This window comes from Bos taurus, chromosome 21 (assembly GCF_002263795.3).
Source record: "Bos taurus isolate L1 Dominette 01449 registration number 42190680 breed Hereford chromosome 21, ARS-UCD2.0, whole genome shotgun sequence".
In the NCBI taxonomy this organism is placed as follows: domain Eukaryota; kingdom Metazoa; phylum Chordata; class Mammalia; order Artiodactyla; family Bovidae; genus Bos; species Bos taurus.
The window spans coordinates 677,754-697,516 of record NC_037348.1 but is presented as its reverse complement, the minus strand read 5'-3'; the positions used below and the strand labels follow the sequence as shown (position 1 = coordinate 697,516).

The 19,763-nt window shown below is 47.4% G+C and overlaps 1 protein-coding gene across 4 annotated transcripts; it reads right to left on the bottom strand.

The window, feature by feature from the left end:
• Positions 1–559: 559 nt before the first annotated feature.
• On the bottom strand, positions 560–18,952 carry LOC112443211 (liprin-alpha-1-like). 4 transcript variants are annotated; one of them, XR_009492070.1, is made up of 4 exons: positions 17,069–18,952; positions 16,198–16,274; positions 3,121–3,222; positions 1,297–1,389 (listed from the first exon to the last, which is right to left on the bottom strand). XR_009492070.1 is itself a non-coding variant. In XM_059879242.1 (3 exons), exons 1-3 carry the CDS (start codon positions 2,598–2,600, stop codon positions 1,036–1,038), a joined length of 246 nt encoding a protein of 81 aa, XP_059735225.1. In that variant the 5' UTR covers positions 2,601–2,830; the 3' UTR covers positions 560–1,035. The 4 variants fall into 4 exon arrangements, 2 of the variants coding, with proteins under 2 accessions (XP_059735225.1, XP_059735226.1); XM_059879242.1 differs by lacking the exons at positions 3,121–3,222; positions 16,198–16,274; positions 17,069–18,952 and adding exons at positions 560–1,068; positions 2,490–2,830 and having other exon boundaries at positions 1,291–1,392; XM_059879243.1 differs by lacking the exons at positions 3,121–3,222; positions 16,198–16,274; positions 17,069–18,952 and adding exons at positions 560–1,068; positions 2,490–2,830 and having other exon boundaries at positions 1,291–1,389.
• Positions 18,953–19,763: the final 811 nt, after the last annotated feature.

Here is a 19,763-nt window from a genome sequence, read left to right as displayed (position 1 = left end):
GACACGACCGCCAGAAACATCATGATTCCACATGGTTACACAGCTCGGGCCTGAGGATCTGAGGGTGAGCAAATGCCACTCAACTTGTCTGACTGCCGGTATCACTGTCACAGCTCCCTTCAAGGAGCAGAACCTAAGAAAACTAGAGAAGATGGCCAGGCAAGCTGCCTCAGCAGAGCCCACACAGCATGCTCCCATCTCTCCGAGAGAACGAGCTCCACAGGTGTAATCAGACTCGCCTGAGTGAATCAGAAGGAAATTTCAGCATCATCAGGAACACATTCGACAGGCAGTTGTGGGGCGGGGGGCGGGGGGTGGTGGGTGATGAACCGGGAGACTCAGGTTGACATATATACAGCATTGATACTACACATAAAGTCAACGAGTAAGGACCTAGTGTACAGCACAGGGAAGTCTACTCAGTGCCCTGTGGTGAAGTAAAGGGGCAGGAAATATAAAAGAGAGGCAGATACATAAATAGATAGACATATGACTGATTCACTTTGCTGTACAGCAGAAATTGACACAGCAGTGTAAAGCCACTATATGCCAATAAATGAATGAATGGATGAATGAATTTTTAAAAAAGGAACACACTGGGCACCCTAGAACTTGTAGAAATGAGGAGTCCACACCCAGGGTGCAGCACAGCGCTAGGGCTGCCCTAACGTTGGTTCACTGCCAACGGAATGCCTGGACCAGGCCTCTTCTACCCCAGAGATCTCAATGCAGAGGCGGGGAGGCAGCCAGTTGCAGTCTCACCAGAGCTCTGCTCTTGCTCACACAGCCATGCCAAGGCTGAGATCACCGGGAGAACAAAGGACTCACAGTCCACCTCAGGACAACAGACACAGCTGCAGTCACTCACTTCGTGAACATCCTGCTGCAGTTTCCTGTTCACGTCCTCGGACTTGAGGAGGTCCTTCCTGGCCATGTCCAGGTCCTCCTTCAGTCACATGGGCAAAGAGGGCTGCCAGGCGCTCCTCCATCTGGCTCTGCTCCTGCTTGTCTATGACTTCCTGGAGGTCGATCACCTTAGCCAGGTCTTCCTCGTGGCTTAGAGGGTCTCTAAGGGGGAAAGGAAGCCTTAGACAGCCTTGTTTTGAGAGGGAGGGACCACAGCACTTCCGGGCAATCGGTGAGGTCAAAACTGCCTTCTGCACTCTGGGAGCTCACAAGACCCTCACCACCACTCAGACCTACATGGTATGTTGGTGAGAGGTCCCGACAGCCCCACACAGACTGGATGGTAAGACAAGAACCAGACAGAGAGTGAGACCAAGGACTTGCCTTTCCATTGGCGCTTGGCATGTTTTCTTGCTCATGATTTACATCAAGCACCCCGTGTGTTAGTATCTTTTCCTGGTTATTCTCCTCTTTAAGAATCATCTGCTAAAACCAAAAAGTTGAATTAGAGTAAAGAAATAAGTAAAGACAGCAAAACACCTGGAAAAATTCAAGTCTAAACTGAAAACGCAACATAAAAAGAAAATACATGGTGATGCTATCCATCCCGAATACCACCAGGTGATTAGAGTCAGAATTTGTCTTCTACTGGACAAAGGGGTACGTAAGAAATCTGCAGCTCTGAGCCACAAGTCTAGTTTACTAGTCATTAAAATAACCCAGGAGGGCGGGTCCTCAATCAGAAAGATAAATAACATCTAATGCCCACCACTACAGCCTTCATTCTTTTTTAAAACAAAAAGATTCAAATGACAAACCCTTCACGGAAACTACACAATGACTGATCAAACTTACCTCTTTATGTGTGGCACCTAATTCTTCTTCTAACAAACTATACCTTTCGAGTGCTACTCGTAATCGTGCTCTCAACTCAAATAAAAGGGGCCGAGTCACTGTGTGTTGATGTGTGTATATACATTAGTACACTTCTTAGTGTGTACTCACCCTAATACATGGATACTGTCACAGAATACCTTTAATGTCTCTCATTGATCTTAACGTCAAGAAAATCTGCTTGTTAATAGCTTTAAATTCTAAGTTTGAGAGAACAAAATGTTATCCTAAATTAATTCTATTACCCAGTTTTTAACTGCAAGTTGATATACAGAATATAATAAATCTTGAGACCTTCATGCCAACTAATACTTTTTAACTGGGGGTTTCCCAGGTGGCTCAGTAGTAAAGAATCTGCCTGCCAATGCAAGAGGGCAGGTTCGATCCCTGGGTCGGGAAGATTGCCTGGAGTAGAAGATGGACACCCACTCCAGTATTCATGCCTGGGAAGCCCCATGAAGAGAGGAGCGTGGTGGGCTACAGTCCACAGGGTTGCAAAGATTTGGACATGACTGAGCATGTACGCAGGCAACGCTTTTTAACCATATAAAACTCTGACTTCTTACAGAAAAAAAATGTATATACAAGAATTCAAGAAGCTCAAAAGTCAACTAGTTACATAAATAGGTGCATCATCCACCTAACAAGGCAGCAAGTGTACAAATCCAGGACGGCTGGGTGGCTGGTACCTTCTCGTCCAGGGCCTTGTGGTGCTCAAACAGCAATTTCAGTGCCCTGAGCACCTCCACGTCGCTGGTCATGCCGGCTGGGGACTGCGCCTGCTGCTTGCCCACCATCATCTGGAGGGATGGCACATACCAGGAAACCAGGCACTCCAGGTGCTCCAGCAGCAGCTGCAGGGCAGGGCCAAAGGAGCACCTTCAACCTCATGCTTGATTCAGGGCCAATAACTCCTCTCAGACTCACCCTATAGCGGAAAACATGCTAAGGCACATCGGAATCCCGCCAGTTCAGGCTAAAGTTAGAGTGGGACTTTCCCAGGGCCCAGTAGTCAAGACTCCACACTTCTGCAGGGGTCATTGGTTTTAATCCCTGATCGGGGAACTAAGATCTCACACAAAGTGTAACATGGACAAAAATGTAAGTTAAGAGAACTCCCCCAATTAAAAAAAATTACATTAGCTCTCATCATAAATTTGAAGCAAGGTACGAGAACCCCGAACTGATCCACCCTGGTTTGCTCAGTGGGAAGGTGTGAAAAAATGACTTGGAAATCAGACAGAGTTTAAAGACAGCACACGGAGGCCAGCGGTGACCCCTGCGGGGCAAATGTCAACACGTGAGAATCCCCCTACTGACCCTGGTATTGCTTCTTTCCACTCTAAGGTCAGTGATTTCTTCTTTTCTTTCAAGAAGCTGCTCCCTGCATATTTTTAGTTCTTCAGTAGGAGTTGGAAACTCCTAGAAAACAGTTAAAGGAGAAACTAAATGCAAACATAAATTAAAAAGAGAGTGAGACTGTGAAGACTGACCCTGTCAAGTCTCTCCAGGCTCCACACAAAGGATCTCCTTGCCCCTCCAGAGAAGAGGGGGTCCGCTGACCCCAAGACCACACAGACCACCACAACTCAGACTGGCCTTCGGCCTCCACCTCGACCTGGCAGGCATGTGGCAGGAGAGAACCCGGAATCCAAGCCCGCCTTCTCAAGACCCAGGGACATCTGAGAAGCTTTCCAAAACATAAGCCTAACAACAAAGTGGATAAAGAGATTCTTAAACGCCACAGAGACCAAGGACCTAGAGCCACTAGGGAGAGTGAAGAATAAAGGGAAAGTCTACAAGGCCATCAAGCTTTGGAGTGTTCCTCTGGGAGAACGGCGGATGGCACCTCAGGGCCATCTGTTAGCCTGACTCCACTGAAGCCACCCAGTCATTCAGTCAACTGGTTAAAATGTTAAATTTATGTTATATGTACTTCACCACAATTTGTGTCCATGTGGGGCCACCCATGTGGTGAACTTGCTCCAACTGAACCACACGGAGTCTTTTGTTCTTCTCTTTTTCTTTGCAGAAATTAAAAAATCCTGGGCTACGTATCCCCTACTACATACTGAGTGTTCAGCACCCAGAACAGCGCCCAGCACTTGTAACAGGCATGTAGTAGACATGTGTAGCTATGAGGGTGTATGTCATACATGTAAGCAGTAGGTACCCGTCATTAAAATACTGCAAACACTGGTCTGTGCTTTGTAAGATGGGAGACATTAACGGGCTTAGCCTTTCTACTTCAAGGACTGACTCTCTAGCTCGATCCTCATACCCCAGAGACTCCTCCAGCCAGTATATCCTTTCTTTGGAAGAAGGGAGACGTTAAGGGGCTTAGCCTTTCTGCTTCAAGGACTGACTCGATAGCTCAGTCCACATGCCCCAGTGACTCCTCCAGCCAGTGTTTCCCTTCTTGTGGAGCCTCCACCCATCCTCCACACAGCATCTGCACAACCTCTTACAAGGTAATCTGCTGGGGTCGATCCTGCTCACTAAGGCCAAAACACCCTGGCCGGCAGGGCCCACAGCCATGCTAACAAAATGAAACACAATCCCAATGCTTCACCGGGTGAGGGCCAATCTGACGGGCCCAGCCCCCAGCTGCTCTCACCTCAGGCCACTCTGCTTCCAGGACGTGGGCCGAGGCCACGTTCTTCCTTGTCTTGGCCTTTGCCTTGGGGTTGCAGCACTGGAATAACGCCCACAGGCGGGCCGTTCTGTGACCCATCCTCACGGATGGAGGCAGCCACCCACTCAGGGGCAACCGTTGTTTCACGGTAGGATACCTCCGCTCCTGACCTATCACCACCGATCTCACACTACAACCACCACTATTCACACTATGACCACCGCTCTCACACACACTGCTATCACACACCGCTCTCACACACACCGCTCTCACACTATGACCACTGCTCTCACACTATGATCACCAGCACCACTGTCTCAAGGAGAAATGGCATGAAGGCTCTGCCTCCAGCACGTCTCCCAGGAGCCCGGAACCGGAACCCACTCAGTCACAAGGGGCTCCGTGGTAACAGGGGGGCTGGGCTCAGGCCCACCGTCAAGGGTACAGAGAGGGGGGACGGGCTGCCAAAAAGATGACAGGTGAGTGTGGGGTGCGGGAGAAGGAAGGCCGTGCCCATGGCTCAGGCCCCCTGTCAAACATGACCCTGCAAGGTACTGGGTCACAGTCGAACCGACCAGTATAAACTCTTTCAGAAACCACCACCCCTGGGAATGAGTGAGAGAGTCATTTCCTAGGCAGGTTGATAGGGAGTCTAGGGGTCCCCAAGGAGAGAGGGGTCTGGAATTCTCAAGGAGGAAGAAAGGACAAACTTTTTTTCTTTCTTCACATTCCTTAGGATTATATAACAATAATGTATCCTGCCTAAGGACAGTCTTTGGATTCAACCTTCTGTTATCTTAAAATGTTGATTATGGGAGTAGACCTGGTCTTTACCAGGATATATCTTGCCTGAGGACAGTGTTATCTTAAAATGTAAATTATGGGAGTAGGTCTGATGAGGTCTTTACAACCTCCAGACATTCTTTGGATTATATAACCTCATTGTTAACACTAGCAAGCGGGTACTCTTTCTGCCCCCTGCTGAGGCCTATGTCAGAAGCTTTCTCTATCTCCTTTATACTTTAATAAAACTTTATTACACAAAAGCTCTGAGTGATCAAGCCTCGTCTCTGGCCCCGGATTGAATTCTTCTCCTCCGGGGGCCACGAATCCTGGTGTATTTGCGTGATTCAACAATAACCTTTCATGAGCACGTCTTCTAAGTGGGCTTCTGCCCCCTCTAACCCCCAAACAAGCCTCCAGTGAGGCTACTGAAAGGGCACCCATGAACTCAAGGGTGTCCCCAGAACCCACCCAGCTGAGGAGGACTCCCCGCATTAACTGCCCCTCACTCTCACCCTGAGCTCGGTCCTCCCTGACTGACTCCCTCACTCGAGCTCAGCAAGGGCTTGACCAACCTCCCTCCAGGCACTTAAAATGAACCCAGAGTGGGTACAGGGGTTCTTTCAACCTGCTGCGAACTTGCCCTCTTAACTTTGACCCTGGGCTGCCAGACAACTCTGCCCCATGGGGGCTGCAAGGTGGAGGTTCAGGGGTGTGCTTGCCTCGAGCCGTGACAGCCAGTGCCTCCCAGACCCCGCCTGAGTCTCCCACCCCTCTCCTGGCCCCACTCCCACCCTCGCGGCTCTCCACACTGCTCCTGTCTCAGCTCGGACCTCTGCTGTCACTTGAGGACCTTGGTCCCCAGGGTGCTTGGGGTGCTATATCCACCCATCTCAGCTATTACACACTCTGGGAGAGACAGAGTACAGTCTGGGGTCCCGCCCGCAGTTCACCCTGAACACGTTCTCTTTTTTTGGCTTTATCTACTGGAGTTCTCTGAGATGTGTTTTTAAAACCTCAACTGTTGCTTTCAAAAAGACTATAAGGTCTCTGTGCTCAACTTTACGAATAAAATCTTCATTTTCCACCTTAAAGTGAAACTGGAGGGAAGACTAAAAGCAGTCTTTTTTTCAAACTGAAAAAGAAAACCCACATGTGACCATGTCACAGAGTACAGGTCACGTAACCCCTCCCTCCTCAGCCTTCTCCTCCACCACCAGCAGCCCGTCATCGGAAGGCCTGCCCTGGGTCTGCAGGGGCAAGGGAAGAGGGGAGACCGGCTCCTCTGTCTTCAGCCTGCATGGGCTGCTTGCTCCACCTCCTTCCCAAGTTCATGTGGCACTGAAACAGCCCGGGCAACCTGGGGATTCTTATCAGAAACACAACCATGGGTACCAAGCAAGGAGTCCTGGTTCTTGTTTTCCCCGGTATCAAATAAACTTGATTTATACAATTACTGTGACTGTTACATGTGGCTTCAGATGACAGAAGACCCCAGGGTGTCTCCACTTCCAGTGACAGATGCAAGCAGCTTGTAGGTCAGCCTACCAATAGCTAGAAAAGCTAAATACAGTTTAAAAAGAGGTCCTTAGGCAGCCACAATCCAAGATTTCAAACAAAAGGGAAGCCCAGTGAGGGAGCTGAAGACTGAGAGGGCCGCTCCTTCCCTCGGGCATCTGAGCAAAGCCAACTCTGTGAAGAAAAGGCAGGGAAAAAGTCAAGTAGAAGGGGATAGCTAACACAGCTCTGGAGGGTTCCTTGGGCTGTGGAGACAAATAATGGAGCGCAGGCCTGACGAGTCAGTCCAGATGTCAGAAAACGTACCCAACACTCTGCCCAAACCGGCTGAGTGCTATCTGTCACGTCGTGGTGCTCAGGAGACAGACGGTGGGCTTCAGGACTTGCTGAGAAGGTGTGTGTGTGTGTGGGGGGGGTGGTGGGCTGGGAGGCAGCTGAGGCTTCCAGACCGAGATGCTGGAAAGCTCCTCCCTGGGGTGGTGGTGGAAGGTAGGTGAAGGCTGCTGAGACTGAGCTTACAAGAACACCGCCCCCTCCCCAGCCTCAAGTCCCTCAGGCCCTAAGTGAACAGACAGCTCTGTCCCCACTGGACGTGTGTGTCAGAGGAAACTCTGGAGAAGGCAGCATCACTCAGAACCTCTAGGGTTTTCCAAACATAATGTCCAACATGCAACCAAAGAAGCAAAAAAGGGTGTAACAACAAACAGGACCAAGAGAAAAAGAGCTGAACCAGATCCAGAGGTATCAGATGTATATCAGCATATCAGAAGTGTGCTAGAGGTATCAGATGCAAATGTCACCTGTTCAAAAATATACTTGACAAAAGGAAAAATTTCTGAGAATCAAAACCGACTCTCGAACTTTACAATAACAGTGACTGAATTTAAGAACTCAGTCTCTGGGCTTAACATCAAATTGGACGTAGCTGAAGAGAGGATCAGTGAACTGAAGGACTGGTCGGGTAAAAAATATATATAAGAGAGAAAAAAAGGATAGAATATATTGAAGGAGTCTGTTGTTAAACTATGTTGTTAAAAAGTATAAATGGGGACCCTCATGGTGGAGAAAAGACAGAAAGGGGAATAAGAAATGCCTCCAGGGGTTGAAACTAGAGAGCCTCTTGATGAAAGTGAAAGGGGAGAGTGAAAAAGCTGGCATAAAACTCAACATTCAAAAAATGAAGATCATGGCATCCGGCCCCATCACTTCATGGCAAATAAATGGAGAAACAATGGAAACAGTGACAGACTTTATTTTCTTGGGCTCCAAAATTACTGCAGATGGTGAAATTAAAAGATGCTTGCTTCTTGGAAGGAAACCTATGACAAACCTAGACAGCATATTAAAAAGCAGAGACATTACTTTGCCGACAAAGGTTCACTGAGTCAAAGCTATGATTTTTCCAGTAGTCATGTATGGATGTAAGAGTTGCCCCATGAAGAAGGCTGAATGCCAAAGAATCGATGCTTCTGAACTGGGGAGTTGGAGAAGACTCTTGAGAGCCCCTTGGACTGCCAGGAGATCCAACAAGCCAATCCTAAAGCAAATCAGACCTGAATATTCACTGCAAAGACTGATGCCGAAGCTCCAATATTTTGGCCACCTGATGCAAAGAACTGACTCATTGGAAAAGAACCTGATGCTGGGGAAGACTGAGGGCAGGAGGAGAAGGGGACAACAGAGGATGAGATGGTTGGATGGCATCACCAACTTGATGGTCATGAGTCTGAGCAAGCTCCGGAGTTGGTGATGGACAGGGAAGCCTCGTGTGCTGCAGTCCATGGGGTTGCAACGGGGCAGATACTGAGCGACTGAACTGGCTGACAGGGACAGTGGCAAGAGTTGGTTCAAGAATCAGACCACTGACTCAAAAATGATAACCACCCATTGGTTTCAGCAGCTCTGTGGGTGCCTAAGGCTAGAAGAACATGTTCAAGCACTCAGAGGAAAAATGGTGTGGCTTTTAATGGCACAGCAACACTGAGAGCTGACTTTTCAAGAACAAGGAAGTCAGAAAATAATGGACTGGCATCTGTAAAATGCTGAAAAACAAATAACCACCAACCTGGAATTCTATACCCAAGAAAAACACTCTTCGAAAATGAAAGCAAAATAAAGACTTTTAGGGCAAGTGGAAATGAGACAACTCATCACCCACACACATGCACTAAAAGAATATTCAGGCAGTGCTTTGGGAAAAAGAAAAGTAGTCTCTGATGGAAATATAAAAAACAAGTAGAGACCAACAATGAGGTAACTGTGAGGGTAAATACTAACTTTACAAAACAATGATGTTAACGCCAAATATACATCTAACAGTTTAAAGTGTAACAGTGACAAGGAGGAAACAGTCGTGTCAGGGAGGCAGTAAAAGTACTAAGTTAGACTTGAATGTAAAACACACGCTGTGTCTCTGAATGTGCACCCAACAACCTGACAGAGGAGCACAGAACTAGAGAAACACTTCAAACTTCTAAAAGAAGGCAAGAGCAAAGAACACAGACTAGGTGGGACAAACAGAAAACACACAGCAACATGGTGTCTACACACTGAATATCAACATTATAAACAGAGCAAACACTCTCATTAAAAGATAAAGTGTCAAACTGATTCCAATGAAAACTGTACACTATTCACAGAGCTACATGTTAAGATGGAATATCTTTTAGACAGGTGAACCTAAAAGATACCCAGGCCAACAAGGACAGAAAACCGATGTGGCAATATCACTGTCAGATAGTCTCTAAAAAAGAAGCATTTCTAGCAATAAAAAGGAGCATCTCATACTGATACAAGTTCAATCTAGCAAGAAGATGAGGATTCTAAACTTGAATGTACCTAATGACATAACTTCAAAATATCAATACATAAAAACCAACAGAAATAGAAAAGGAGTAACAGCCAAGTTCATAATCCCAGTGGGAGACGTTAAAGACACATCTCTCGTGGAACTGGGCCCTGGTATGTAGTCACCTGCAGCCATGAAGTACCTGAAATGCGGCTGGCTCTACAATCAGATGCGCTGCAAGCATGAAACTCACACTGGATTTTAAAGACTTAGCATGAAAAAAAGAACATGAACTATTTCATTAGGTTTTATCATGTTGATTACACACTGAAATGATAATATTTGGGGTGTGTTAAAATAAAATATATTACAGGTAATTTCACCTACTTCTGCTTTTATTCAACGTGGCTACCGGAATCTGAATTACATGAGTGACAAGCCTGATCTGACTGATACACATGGAACACTGCATTCCCACTGATACATATTCAAGAGCCCAAGGAACATATAACAGAAAGAATATGTATTGAGCCATTAGGAAAGCTTGAATTATTTCAAAGGACTGAAATAATGCAGAGGATACTTAGGGATTGCAATGGGCTGACAGTTTATGGGCCCTCAAACTTCACCCAGCACGTGGTGATGATCCGAGGAGGCAGGCACCCTGCGAAGGGTCAGGCCAGGAGGGAATGGGCTCCTGTGCTGTGAGGACAGGGAGAAGCAGGAGGCAGTCTAGGAACCAGGAAACAGGCCTCACCAGATGTGGCACCTGCTGGTGATCTTGGGACTCCCCAGCCTCAAGACTACAAGAAACAACTTTCTGTTGTTTATCAGCTAGTCTACGGGATTTATAACAGTAACCCCAAAAGCCTACAATGGGGCTCTTCATGGAATTAAGCTAGAAATCAAAAAAGGGTCACTGGAAAAAGCTCCCCAAACATTGCGAAGTTAAATGACACACTGCTTGAAGAATTTCATGAATAATAATTTTAAAAAACACAATGAAAATTAGAAAATACTTTTCCATAAAAGATAATGAAAATCTGGCTTATTCAAACCTGTGGGACACAGCGACTGTGTTTAGAGGGTAACTTAAAGTCTTAAACACATACACTGGAAAAAAAGGAAGGCTAAAAATCAATTAAGCCTCTCTCCCAAGAAACCAGGAAAAAAACATAGCAAACGAAACACAAGGTAGATGGGGGAAAAAAAAAAAAAAGGAGCAGAAAACAAGCAAACAGAAAGCAAATATGAAGTTTTTTAAAAACAAAGCCAAAAGTTTGCTCTTTGAAAGAACTGATAAACCCCTAGAGAGACTTATTAAGACAAAGAGACAAAGCTCAAATCACCAGCATCAGGGGTTTTTAAAAGGGGAGACAACACATCTTGCAGATAAGAAAGATACTATGAACCACAGTTCACTTACTAACTGGAGAGTCTGCTCGCTTCAATAACTTTCTAGCAGGAGGGAAATGCTTTACTGAAATAGACCCAAGAAGACATACAAAATCAGAAAATTTTATTTGCATGAAAAAAATTACATCTGAAATTAAAAGCCTCCCCACAATAAAACCAACTGGTTTTGCCAATCAATTCTTCCAAAATTCTAGGGAAGAAAACAGTAATCTCACAGGAATTCTTGCAGTAAACAAGGAACACTCTCCAACCTTGTTTTATAAGACTAGCATAACCTTGATACTAAATCCAACCAGGAAGAAGTACAAGAAAGTAAAATTACAGACTCTGAGTATAGATGAAATAACCCTAAATAAAACACTAAGAAATAAAGTCCAACTGAAAGAGAATACATTGAGATCAGGTTGGGGTCGTTTTAGAATCACAAAAATTTTTTAAAGTTAAATCACATAAAAGAAAAATAATCACATAAAAGAAAAATTACCTGTTTCAAAATCTGCAGAAAATAAACAAGAAAATGTAATGTAATAATTTTAGTTCACAACTAAGAAAAAACTCTTAGTAAACTAACAGAGAAGAATTTACATATTTTGATTAAACTATCTACAAAAAAGCTAATATCATGTGTGATGGTGAAATACTGAAAGCTTTTCCTCTGATAATGTGAAAGAGACAAGGATACTTATTCTTACTACTTCTGTTCACCAATGTACTCAGGACTGGAGATCCTAGTCCATACAATAAGGCAAGAAAAAGTAAAGGGTTATCACAGTTTCAAAGGGGAAAAAAGAACTGATTTGCAGACATAATTGTGTGTACATAAATAAATACAATTAGAATGATTTGAAATATATGGATTTACCAAGTGAATATAGAAAAGTAAATTCTGTATCTATTAGGAATTTATAATGGCACTGAAAATATCAAGATATCTAATCAAACATGTGCAAGACATACGGCAAACTATAAACTTCTAAGATAAATTAAAGAAGATCTTAAAAAATGGAGAGCTATCTATATTGTGTTCACGGATTATAAGAACAACATAAAAGACACACACACACACAGAGTTAACCGTGTGAGGTGATGCGTATGTAAGGCAATCATTCCATGATATCTATGGGCATCAAGTCATCGCAATGTAGACTTGAAATACACACAAACTGTATCTGTCAATGACTCCTTAGTGAAGCTGGGGGTCTAAAATCAGGGCCTGGCACCTGGTAGCTGGCAGGTGTGGGAACCCAGGTTCACATGCAGGCTGTACACACTCTTAATCACAGGTGAGACCTGAAGCAACCCAGCAACTCTCTATTTTTCTTTTTCTGTTTTGCTCTGTTCCCCTTGCCATTTGTGTTTAACAGATTCCCAGTATCGAGTGAGCAGTGTCAATGCAGCAATAACGTTTCCCCATCTAAGGCAGGAGCATGTAACACCAACAGACTTCCCATCACCCCGAGATAACTGGAGTGCCCCATCACAACAGAAAGCAAAGAAACACGACAGTCCCCGAGAGAGAGCTGCCCCACGGCAGGGGGAACTAGGTCCACCAGACGTCCCAAGGGGACCCCCAGGGGTTTGGAGCCCAGGCTGGGCCCCTCAGCTTGAGGCCACACTTGCCTTTCCACCATTCTGGGGGTCCTGGCAGAAGAAAGCCAGGCCAAGGAAGGGGCATGGTGTGGCCGGCCCGTGGGACTCAGGGCAGGACTGACTTGGGTCTGTGCTGGGCTCCACGTCCAAGTCACCACCCTTGGAGTGTACAAAGCTCTTGGGATCATTGTAGGTTTTTGGCAAAAAGCAATGGAGCTGAAGTCACTTATGATGGTTTTTTAAAAAAAAATCCTCACTGAGGATTCCCTCAGTGCCAGCCTCGGCCCCTAGTGAGATGCAGACTCCTTGTCATCCATGGCTCTGCCCGCAGCCTGCCATGGCAAGGGGAGGCTACCGGACACTGGGTGCCACATGGGGTTCTTCCCCCACTTTGAGTGAAGGGCTGCACCCCCCCAGGATGAACCCGGATCAACCCTCCACCTCTGATGCTGAGGCGCCCATGCCTCCCACGACCGGAGGATCCAGCCTCTCCCGGGGTCTCCGTGTCACTGCACAAGCCTTCTCCATGCGGCCCCAGCAGGCAGGGTGAGCCCTGTGTGGAGCCTCCCAGCTCGCTGGCCTCACTGCCCGCATCAGGGCCTTGTATGTCCACTGAATGAGTGGATGAGGGCCCCTCACAATGACGGTGATGGTGACGAGGAGGAGGAAGTGAAGCGGGCTGAGATCCAAATGTCAGTCCCTGATTCAGCCATCTGTGTGTATGAACTCATTTAACCTCATGACAAGATTGTGTGTTGGGGTTGGGGGGTAGGGGGTGGGTCCTGCCACTGTTCTCACCTTGGAGCCAGCAAGTTCACTCTCAGTGTCCAGGGGTGGCTGCAGCCACTGGCCACAGACTGGACAGCTTTAACACAAATTCATTCCCCCCCCCCCCAGTTCTGGAGTCAGAAACCTGTGATCAAGGTGTGGGCAGGGCTGAGCTCCCTCCAGAGGCTCCAGCGGAGGGTCCCTCTGGCCTGGTCCAGTCCTTGGGGGACGCCAGGCCACCCTGGGCTTCTGGCCACATCACCCCGACCTGTGCGTCCATCTGCACAAACCTTCTCCCCTGGGTGGCTCTGTGCCTCAGATCACCCCCTCTTTTCTTCCAAGGACATCTGTCGTTGGATTTAGGGTCCACATGCATCCCGGGTGATCTGGTGCAGAGGTCAGGAACTTACTTCCATCTGCCGAGACCTTTCATCGGAATAAGGCCACCTCTGGAGGCTGCAGAAGGATGGATGGCTTTCGGAGCCACTACTCAGCCCACCATACTTGTCATGAAGCCACAGGGCAGAGCCTCACTGGGCTTGGTGAAGGGAGCTTCGAAGAAGCAGGGCTCAGTCCTGGGGCTGCCTCAAGAAAACAGTTAGGATCAGGACACTCGGGCACAGAGACCAGATGGGCAGGGCTCGGAGGTGTGCTGGTGGGCGTGGGGCTCACCTGCAGGGAGCCTGGAGCCTGATATGACGGCCCAGGGCTGGGGGACACAGTGCATGGTTGGGAATGGACACATCCCAGCGCAGACAAGGGGAGGCAGGCCCGGGGGCTCAGGCCAGGGGAGCCCAGATCTTCCTGCTGCCCTCAAGGGGCAGGTCAGATGGGCACAGGAGGGAGCTGTGGTTTCAGCGACCTGGGTCGGAGTCCTGGTCTGCTGCTGTGTTGTCTCTGGTGAGTGACTCAGCCTCTCTGAGCCCACCGGAGAAGTGCTCGCTGGTGCCCGGGAAACAACGCATGCATTTTGGAACTGGGAGAAGAATCCTCGTCACTTATTGGTACAGCTCAATCTTTTCTGGAGGCCATAACCAATGTCTTTATGTTTGATGTTCATTTCAAAGTCAGAAGTTTTTAAAAAGATATGTGTGGCAAAGGATTTAATTGGACTTGGAAAGGCTCTTCTTTCTCCTTTATGAGCATGGCCATTTCATTATCATATGAGCAATAATGATATATGACTGAATATTCACATCACCAGTGAGAATTTCCCGAGTGCCAGACTCCAAGTTAAGTACTTTAGGATAACCCAGTTATGTAATGACTTGTTTCCCAGGTGGTTCAGCAGAAAAGAACCCGACAGCCAATGTAGGAGATGCAGGAGACCTGGGTTCAATTCCTGGGTTGGGAAGATCCCCTGGAGGAGGAAATGGCAACCCATTTCAGTATTCTTGCCTGAAAAATTCCACAGAGAGAGGATCTTAGGGGCTACAGGGCTGCAAGAGTTTGACACGTATGAGCCACTGAACATGCACACAGTCGTGTAAATACTGTTGTTATCTCTGACAAATGGTGAAGCTTCGGTGTTGTTGATTAGTCATCAGATTTTGTCCGATTCTTTGTGACCCCACGGAGTATACACTCCATGGAATTCTCTAGGCCAGAATACTGGAGTGGGTGGTGTTTCCCTTCTCCAGGGGATTTTTCTGACTCCCCACATATTGTAAGACTAAACTTGAGAATTCGTGTTTTTATTTCATTTCAAATAGCCTTTGGGAATCTGAAAGGACAGTGTAGGTACTTTCAAGATGTCTTCTGCAAAACAAAGCCCTTTCGGCAAATGTGGTCATTATATCCAGGTAGGTGTTGCTGTTGTAAGTGTCACATATCAGCCAGAGGCAAATTCTGAGCTCTTCCTCTGGCAGAAACAAATTGACAAAATAAGGCAAGAAAGAGAGCTGGGAAAACAAACCACATCAACAAGTGGAAAAGCGTTCCTCATGAGACAAAGCTAGAGAAAAACCCAACATCCTTGTGGCCCAAAAACCCTCTTAGAAATGAATGTTCCATAGGGAAGAGACGAAACATGTCAAGTTCCAAGGAGAGGCAATGCCCATGGCCAGTGTAGCTTAGAGACGGCCTGACCACTCGATGAAGACACACACCAACGTAAACCCTTTGCAGACAGCAGTGACGGTCATCACCATAGTAAGTGTTTAGTCTGGGGACAACCTGCCCTGGGCTCCAATAAGCGAGCAAACCTGGTTCTCTTCCTCTGCCCCCACACCATTCACTCATAATGGCAGCTCAGGTGCTTTCGTGCCCTGCCTGCCTGTCTGGCTCATCCATGAGCTTTGACCACCTCCAGGAAAGGACTCTGCCTTCTCTTCTCTATGCACCATGAATCTGCACACAGTGGGCCTTCAGAACCTCAGGAGACTCACCCCACCCCCACTATAGCCAGACCCTCCCCAGGCATTAAAACAGCTGTGGAATCACTTTGGCCCAAGTCCTACTTACGGATCCTTGGAGCCCACTACAGCCTCTACAGCATGATTAATCAGGCCCTTTACACACAGATTCCTGCCTGTCAGATCTGAGCTTTGGATTCATGGTCAGCTCTGTCCCTCCCGTGGCAGCCAGGTGGGTCACAATGCAGACAAAGGAGCTCAGGAGCTGAGTGTCAAGGGAAGCATTGAAAGGACAGTGATGGATGCAATCTGTTGCAAACTGAAGGAGGGTCCCTGCATGTCTCAGAAACGGCCTCTGGTGTGCAGGTGTCGAGAAGGCCCCCACAGTGCAAAGGAAAGAGGGGTACTCGGGGGCAAAGGCACTTGGCCTCTCCAGTAGCAGCTCCAGGTGGTAGCTCGTGAACAGTGGACAGCCAATGTGGTCACATGAGCGTGACGCTTATTCCCTCACAAAGAAAGAGAAAGGGGGCAGGGTGTGGGAGTACCTGGAGGATGTGGTGGGTTGGATGGAGGGACGTATCCTTCCTCTCTCCAGTGAAAATCGCTTTTTTGAGTCTCAGAGCTGCAAGAAGGCAGTTACCAAGTTAGGTCCCCACAGTATCCGGTGTGGGCTGGGTGTCTTAGCCCCCGTCACATGGACAAGCCACACCATATGGCTTCCCTGAGTTCTAACAGCAGGATCTGGGGGTTTTGTCTAGGTACACACTTCCTTGCTCTAGCTGTGTTACCCCCTTCTTTGAGCCCCAGTTTTGTCCTCTAGAAAAAGGACATCGATTGCTACCTTAGCAGGTTGCTACCTTAATCCCATGAAGACTAATTAGGGTGATACTACAATGAATAGCTGGCCTTAAGAGATACTGGGCTTCCCTGACAGCTCAGCTGGTAAAGGATTCTCCTGCCATGCAGGAGACCCCGGTTTGGTTCCTGGGTCGGGAATGCTGATCCGCTACAGAAGGGACAGACTACCCACTGCAGTATTCTTGGGCTTCTCTTGTGGCTCAGCTGGTAAAGAATCTGCCTGCAATGCGGGAAACCTGGGTTCAATCCCTGGACTGGGAAGATCCCCTGGAGAAGGGAAAGGCTACCCACTCCAGTATTCTGGCCTGCAGAATTCCATGGACTGTATAGCCCACAGGGTCGCCAAGAGGTGGACACGACTGAGGGACTTTCACTTCACTTTCAAGAGATATGACCTGAATCCAGATTAAACTGGAGTCTCCCAGTGTCATCTGGCATTTCTTCCCTGAAGCCAGCCAAAACCCACACAGGTGCATTTCCAGGGTCTTCACGTAGCCAGCTGGACAGAAAACCCAGCGTAGTCCAAACAAGCTGACAGTCAAGCAGGAGAGGACTCACGGGCAGACGGCTTCCCTCCGGTCTCAGGTGGAGCTCCGGGACCACAGCAGGAACTGGCGCTCTCAACCCCTGGGCTCAGCAGCACCCTCCTTATCAGGCCAGCGGCTCTGCCCTAACGGGCGCAAGAAGGTCACCAACTGCCCCAGGTGAACTCACGCCCCCTCCCACTGCTGCAGCCTGACCTCACAGGGCCCCACCCCTTCCGGCAGAGCCAGCCCTCCTCTTCCTTTGAATCCCCTTGAGGCCTGGTCCTGGGTCCCGATTGGTCAGTGCCAATCATGGTGGCCAGGGATGGAGCACACTGATTGGCCAGGTCCAGGTCATGTGACCATACTCTCCAAGACACGTGTGAGCTGCTCACGCTCTGGCAGGGATGGAGAGAGTGCAATGCCCCCAGAGCAGGGCTGAGAGTCCGGTCACTCTGTCCGTGTGCTCAGTGTCCTGGGACATGCCTGCACATCATCTCTACACACCACTTTGTCTCCTCTGCAGACCAAATATTCATGACATACCTTTTCCCTTCCCAAGCGCTGTTTCACGCACTGACATTCAAGGGAGCATGACCTCCTTTTGGAAGGTAGGTTTGGAGATCCTCTCTTAAACTCTGGGCTTGTTCCTTGTATCATGTTAGAATAGTTTATTCAGTCTAAAAACCCTCACTGAGCACCACCATATGCTGCTTTGCCTATTCAGGATTCTTAGCTGTTCTGAGTAGAGGGCATGGCCTAGGGGCCTCCCAAAGGGAATGAATTTTTTCCAAGGAAGTACCTGAGAGGCTGAATCACTGAATCACTTTGCTGTAAACCTTAAACAAATTATTGTAAATCAACAATACCTCAATTTAAAGAAAAGATATTCCCTCATCAAAAATGGTTCGAAATTTTGTAAAGCTTTTCCTTCAATTGTTGGTTTTTAGTATGTGTCTAATTGATTTGGTGCTGTCTTTTGAGGAAGGGATCCAACTTACTTTCCCACATGGATACCAAATTGTCCCAATGGGACGATTCCTTTGTCCTTTCTCCTGGAAATATCCTTTCTGCGTTTACACATTAAGAAGCTTCTTTTAACAATGCCAAGTATCAAGAACTTCAGATCTTTGGAAATTTGTACAGCACCCCAGAAGCATGTTTCCATTTCTGTGTCTTCTCTTCACACTTCACCATTGCCTGTTTCTAGTATACACAAGTACCCTCAGAGGGTTCTCTGTAGTGAACCATGTATGTTTCTGTGAGGACAGAGGATGTGAGCACAGAGGAGGGACTGAGTGACCCTAGTGACCACGTAACCATGCTCAGCAACCTCAATATTAAGTCTGGCTGAGACTTCCTAAGGCAAGGTCTGTGTTTCTCCCTCTTGCTGTCTGGATATGCAAAATGATGTTGGTGGATTGGGACTTGGGTCCCTGGGTCCAGCAGTGTAGAGATATACCCATAGCCTGCTTTTCCATTATATTTTCCTCCTGTGGGCTCTGCTGAGCTGGTGTGGAGATATTTCTGCTAAAGGCTTGAGAGGTAGTCAATCCTTCTGCTTCTCATCCCCTGCCCTGTCTGTACTTCTGTCATTTTTTTAAATATAGCTAATTTTCAATGTTGTTAGTCCTTGTGTCATTCTGACTCTCAGGCACCTGTGGTTTAATAGACCTCCAAGTCCCAAGAGCTCTTTGCCTGGTGGAGACCTGGAGAACTCAGGGAGCAGCACCACATCACACTGGAGCCCGGACCAGAGAGAAGGTTCTTGCCAGGAAGGCTCCATCCCTGCTGGGGGTGGGGTGGGGTCGGGGTTCACATCTGATTGTGCATCCCCCGGGCCTTCGGTGCAGGCCCCACTCTGAGATCTGGAAAGGAGGTGGCTTCCCTCCCTGACACAGAACTAGTATTTTTTTTGTCCTTGTCATTGTCCAGTCCCATTTGGCTCCCAGGCTCTACACTTGACCCTCACCCACAGGATCAGGAGAGCCCAGTTCTAGAGGAGTTTCATACAGGGAGAGGCTCCAGGAGACACTCCAATGCCCGGGCCTAAATAAGCATTTCCTTGGAGTTTCACAGCCCTGGGAGGAGATACTGGGTTTGTGTCCATTTTACAGTTGAATATGTTGAGCCTCAGATCATTGTGTGATTTGCCCTGGGTCACTCTGCAGGTCAGTGTAAGGTGGGATTTGAATCCAGACTCTATGTCTTGGAGCCTGTGACTGTACAGGTGTTTCTGCTCATCGGTAAATTTATTTCATGGTTGTTGTTGTTTGTTGTTGTTTGATGCATTTGTATATGGTACTGTTCTGTTCTCTCTCTGATGGCTCATATCCTGCTACATTGCTGAGTTTATTAGTTTTAATACTTGTTACTTGGTGGAGTTTTTATGGTTTCATATAAATCCTGTCATAATCGAATAGTGGCAGTGTAACTTCATTTGTTCCAATGGGGATGCTTTTATTTCCTTTTCTTGCCTAGTTATTCTGGGTAGGACACTTCCACTACTATGTTGAACAAGATTGGGGAGAGTGGGCATCCTTGTACTATTCCTGATCTTTTAGGAAAATCTTTCACCTCTTTACCACTGACTTGGATGTTAGCTGTGGGCTTGTCTTATATACCCTTTAGGATGTTCCATGTTTAACCACTGTATTGAGAGATTGTACCAAAATTGATGTTACACTTTGTTGAAAGCTTTTTCTGCAATTATTGAGAAGATCACATGA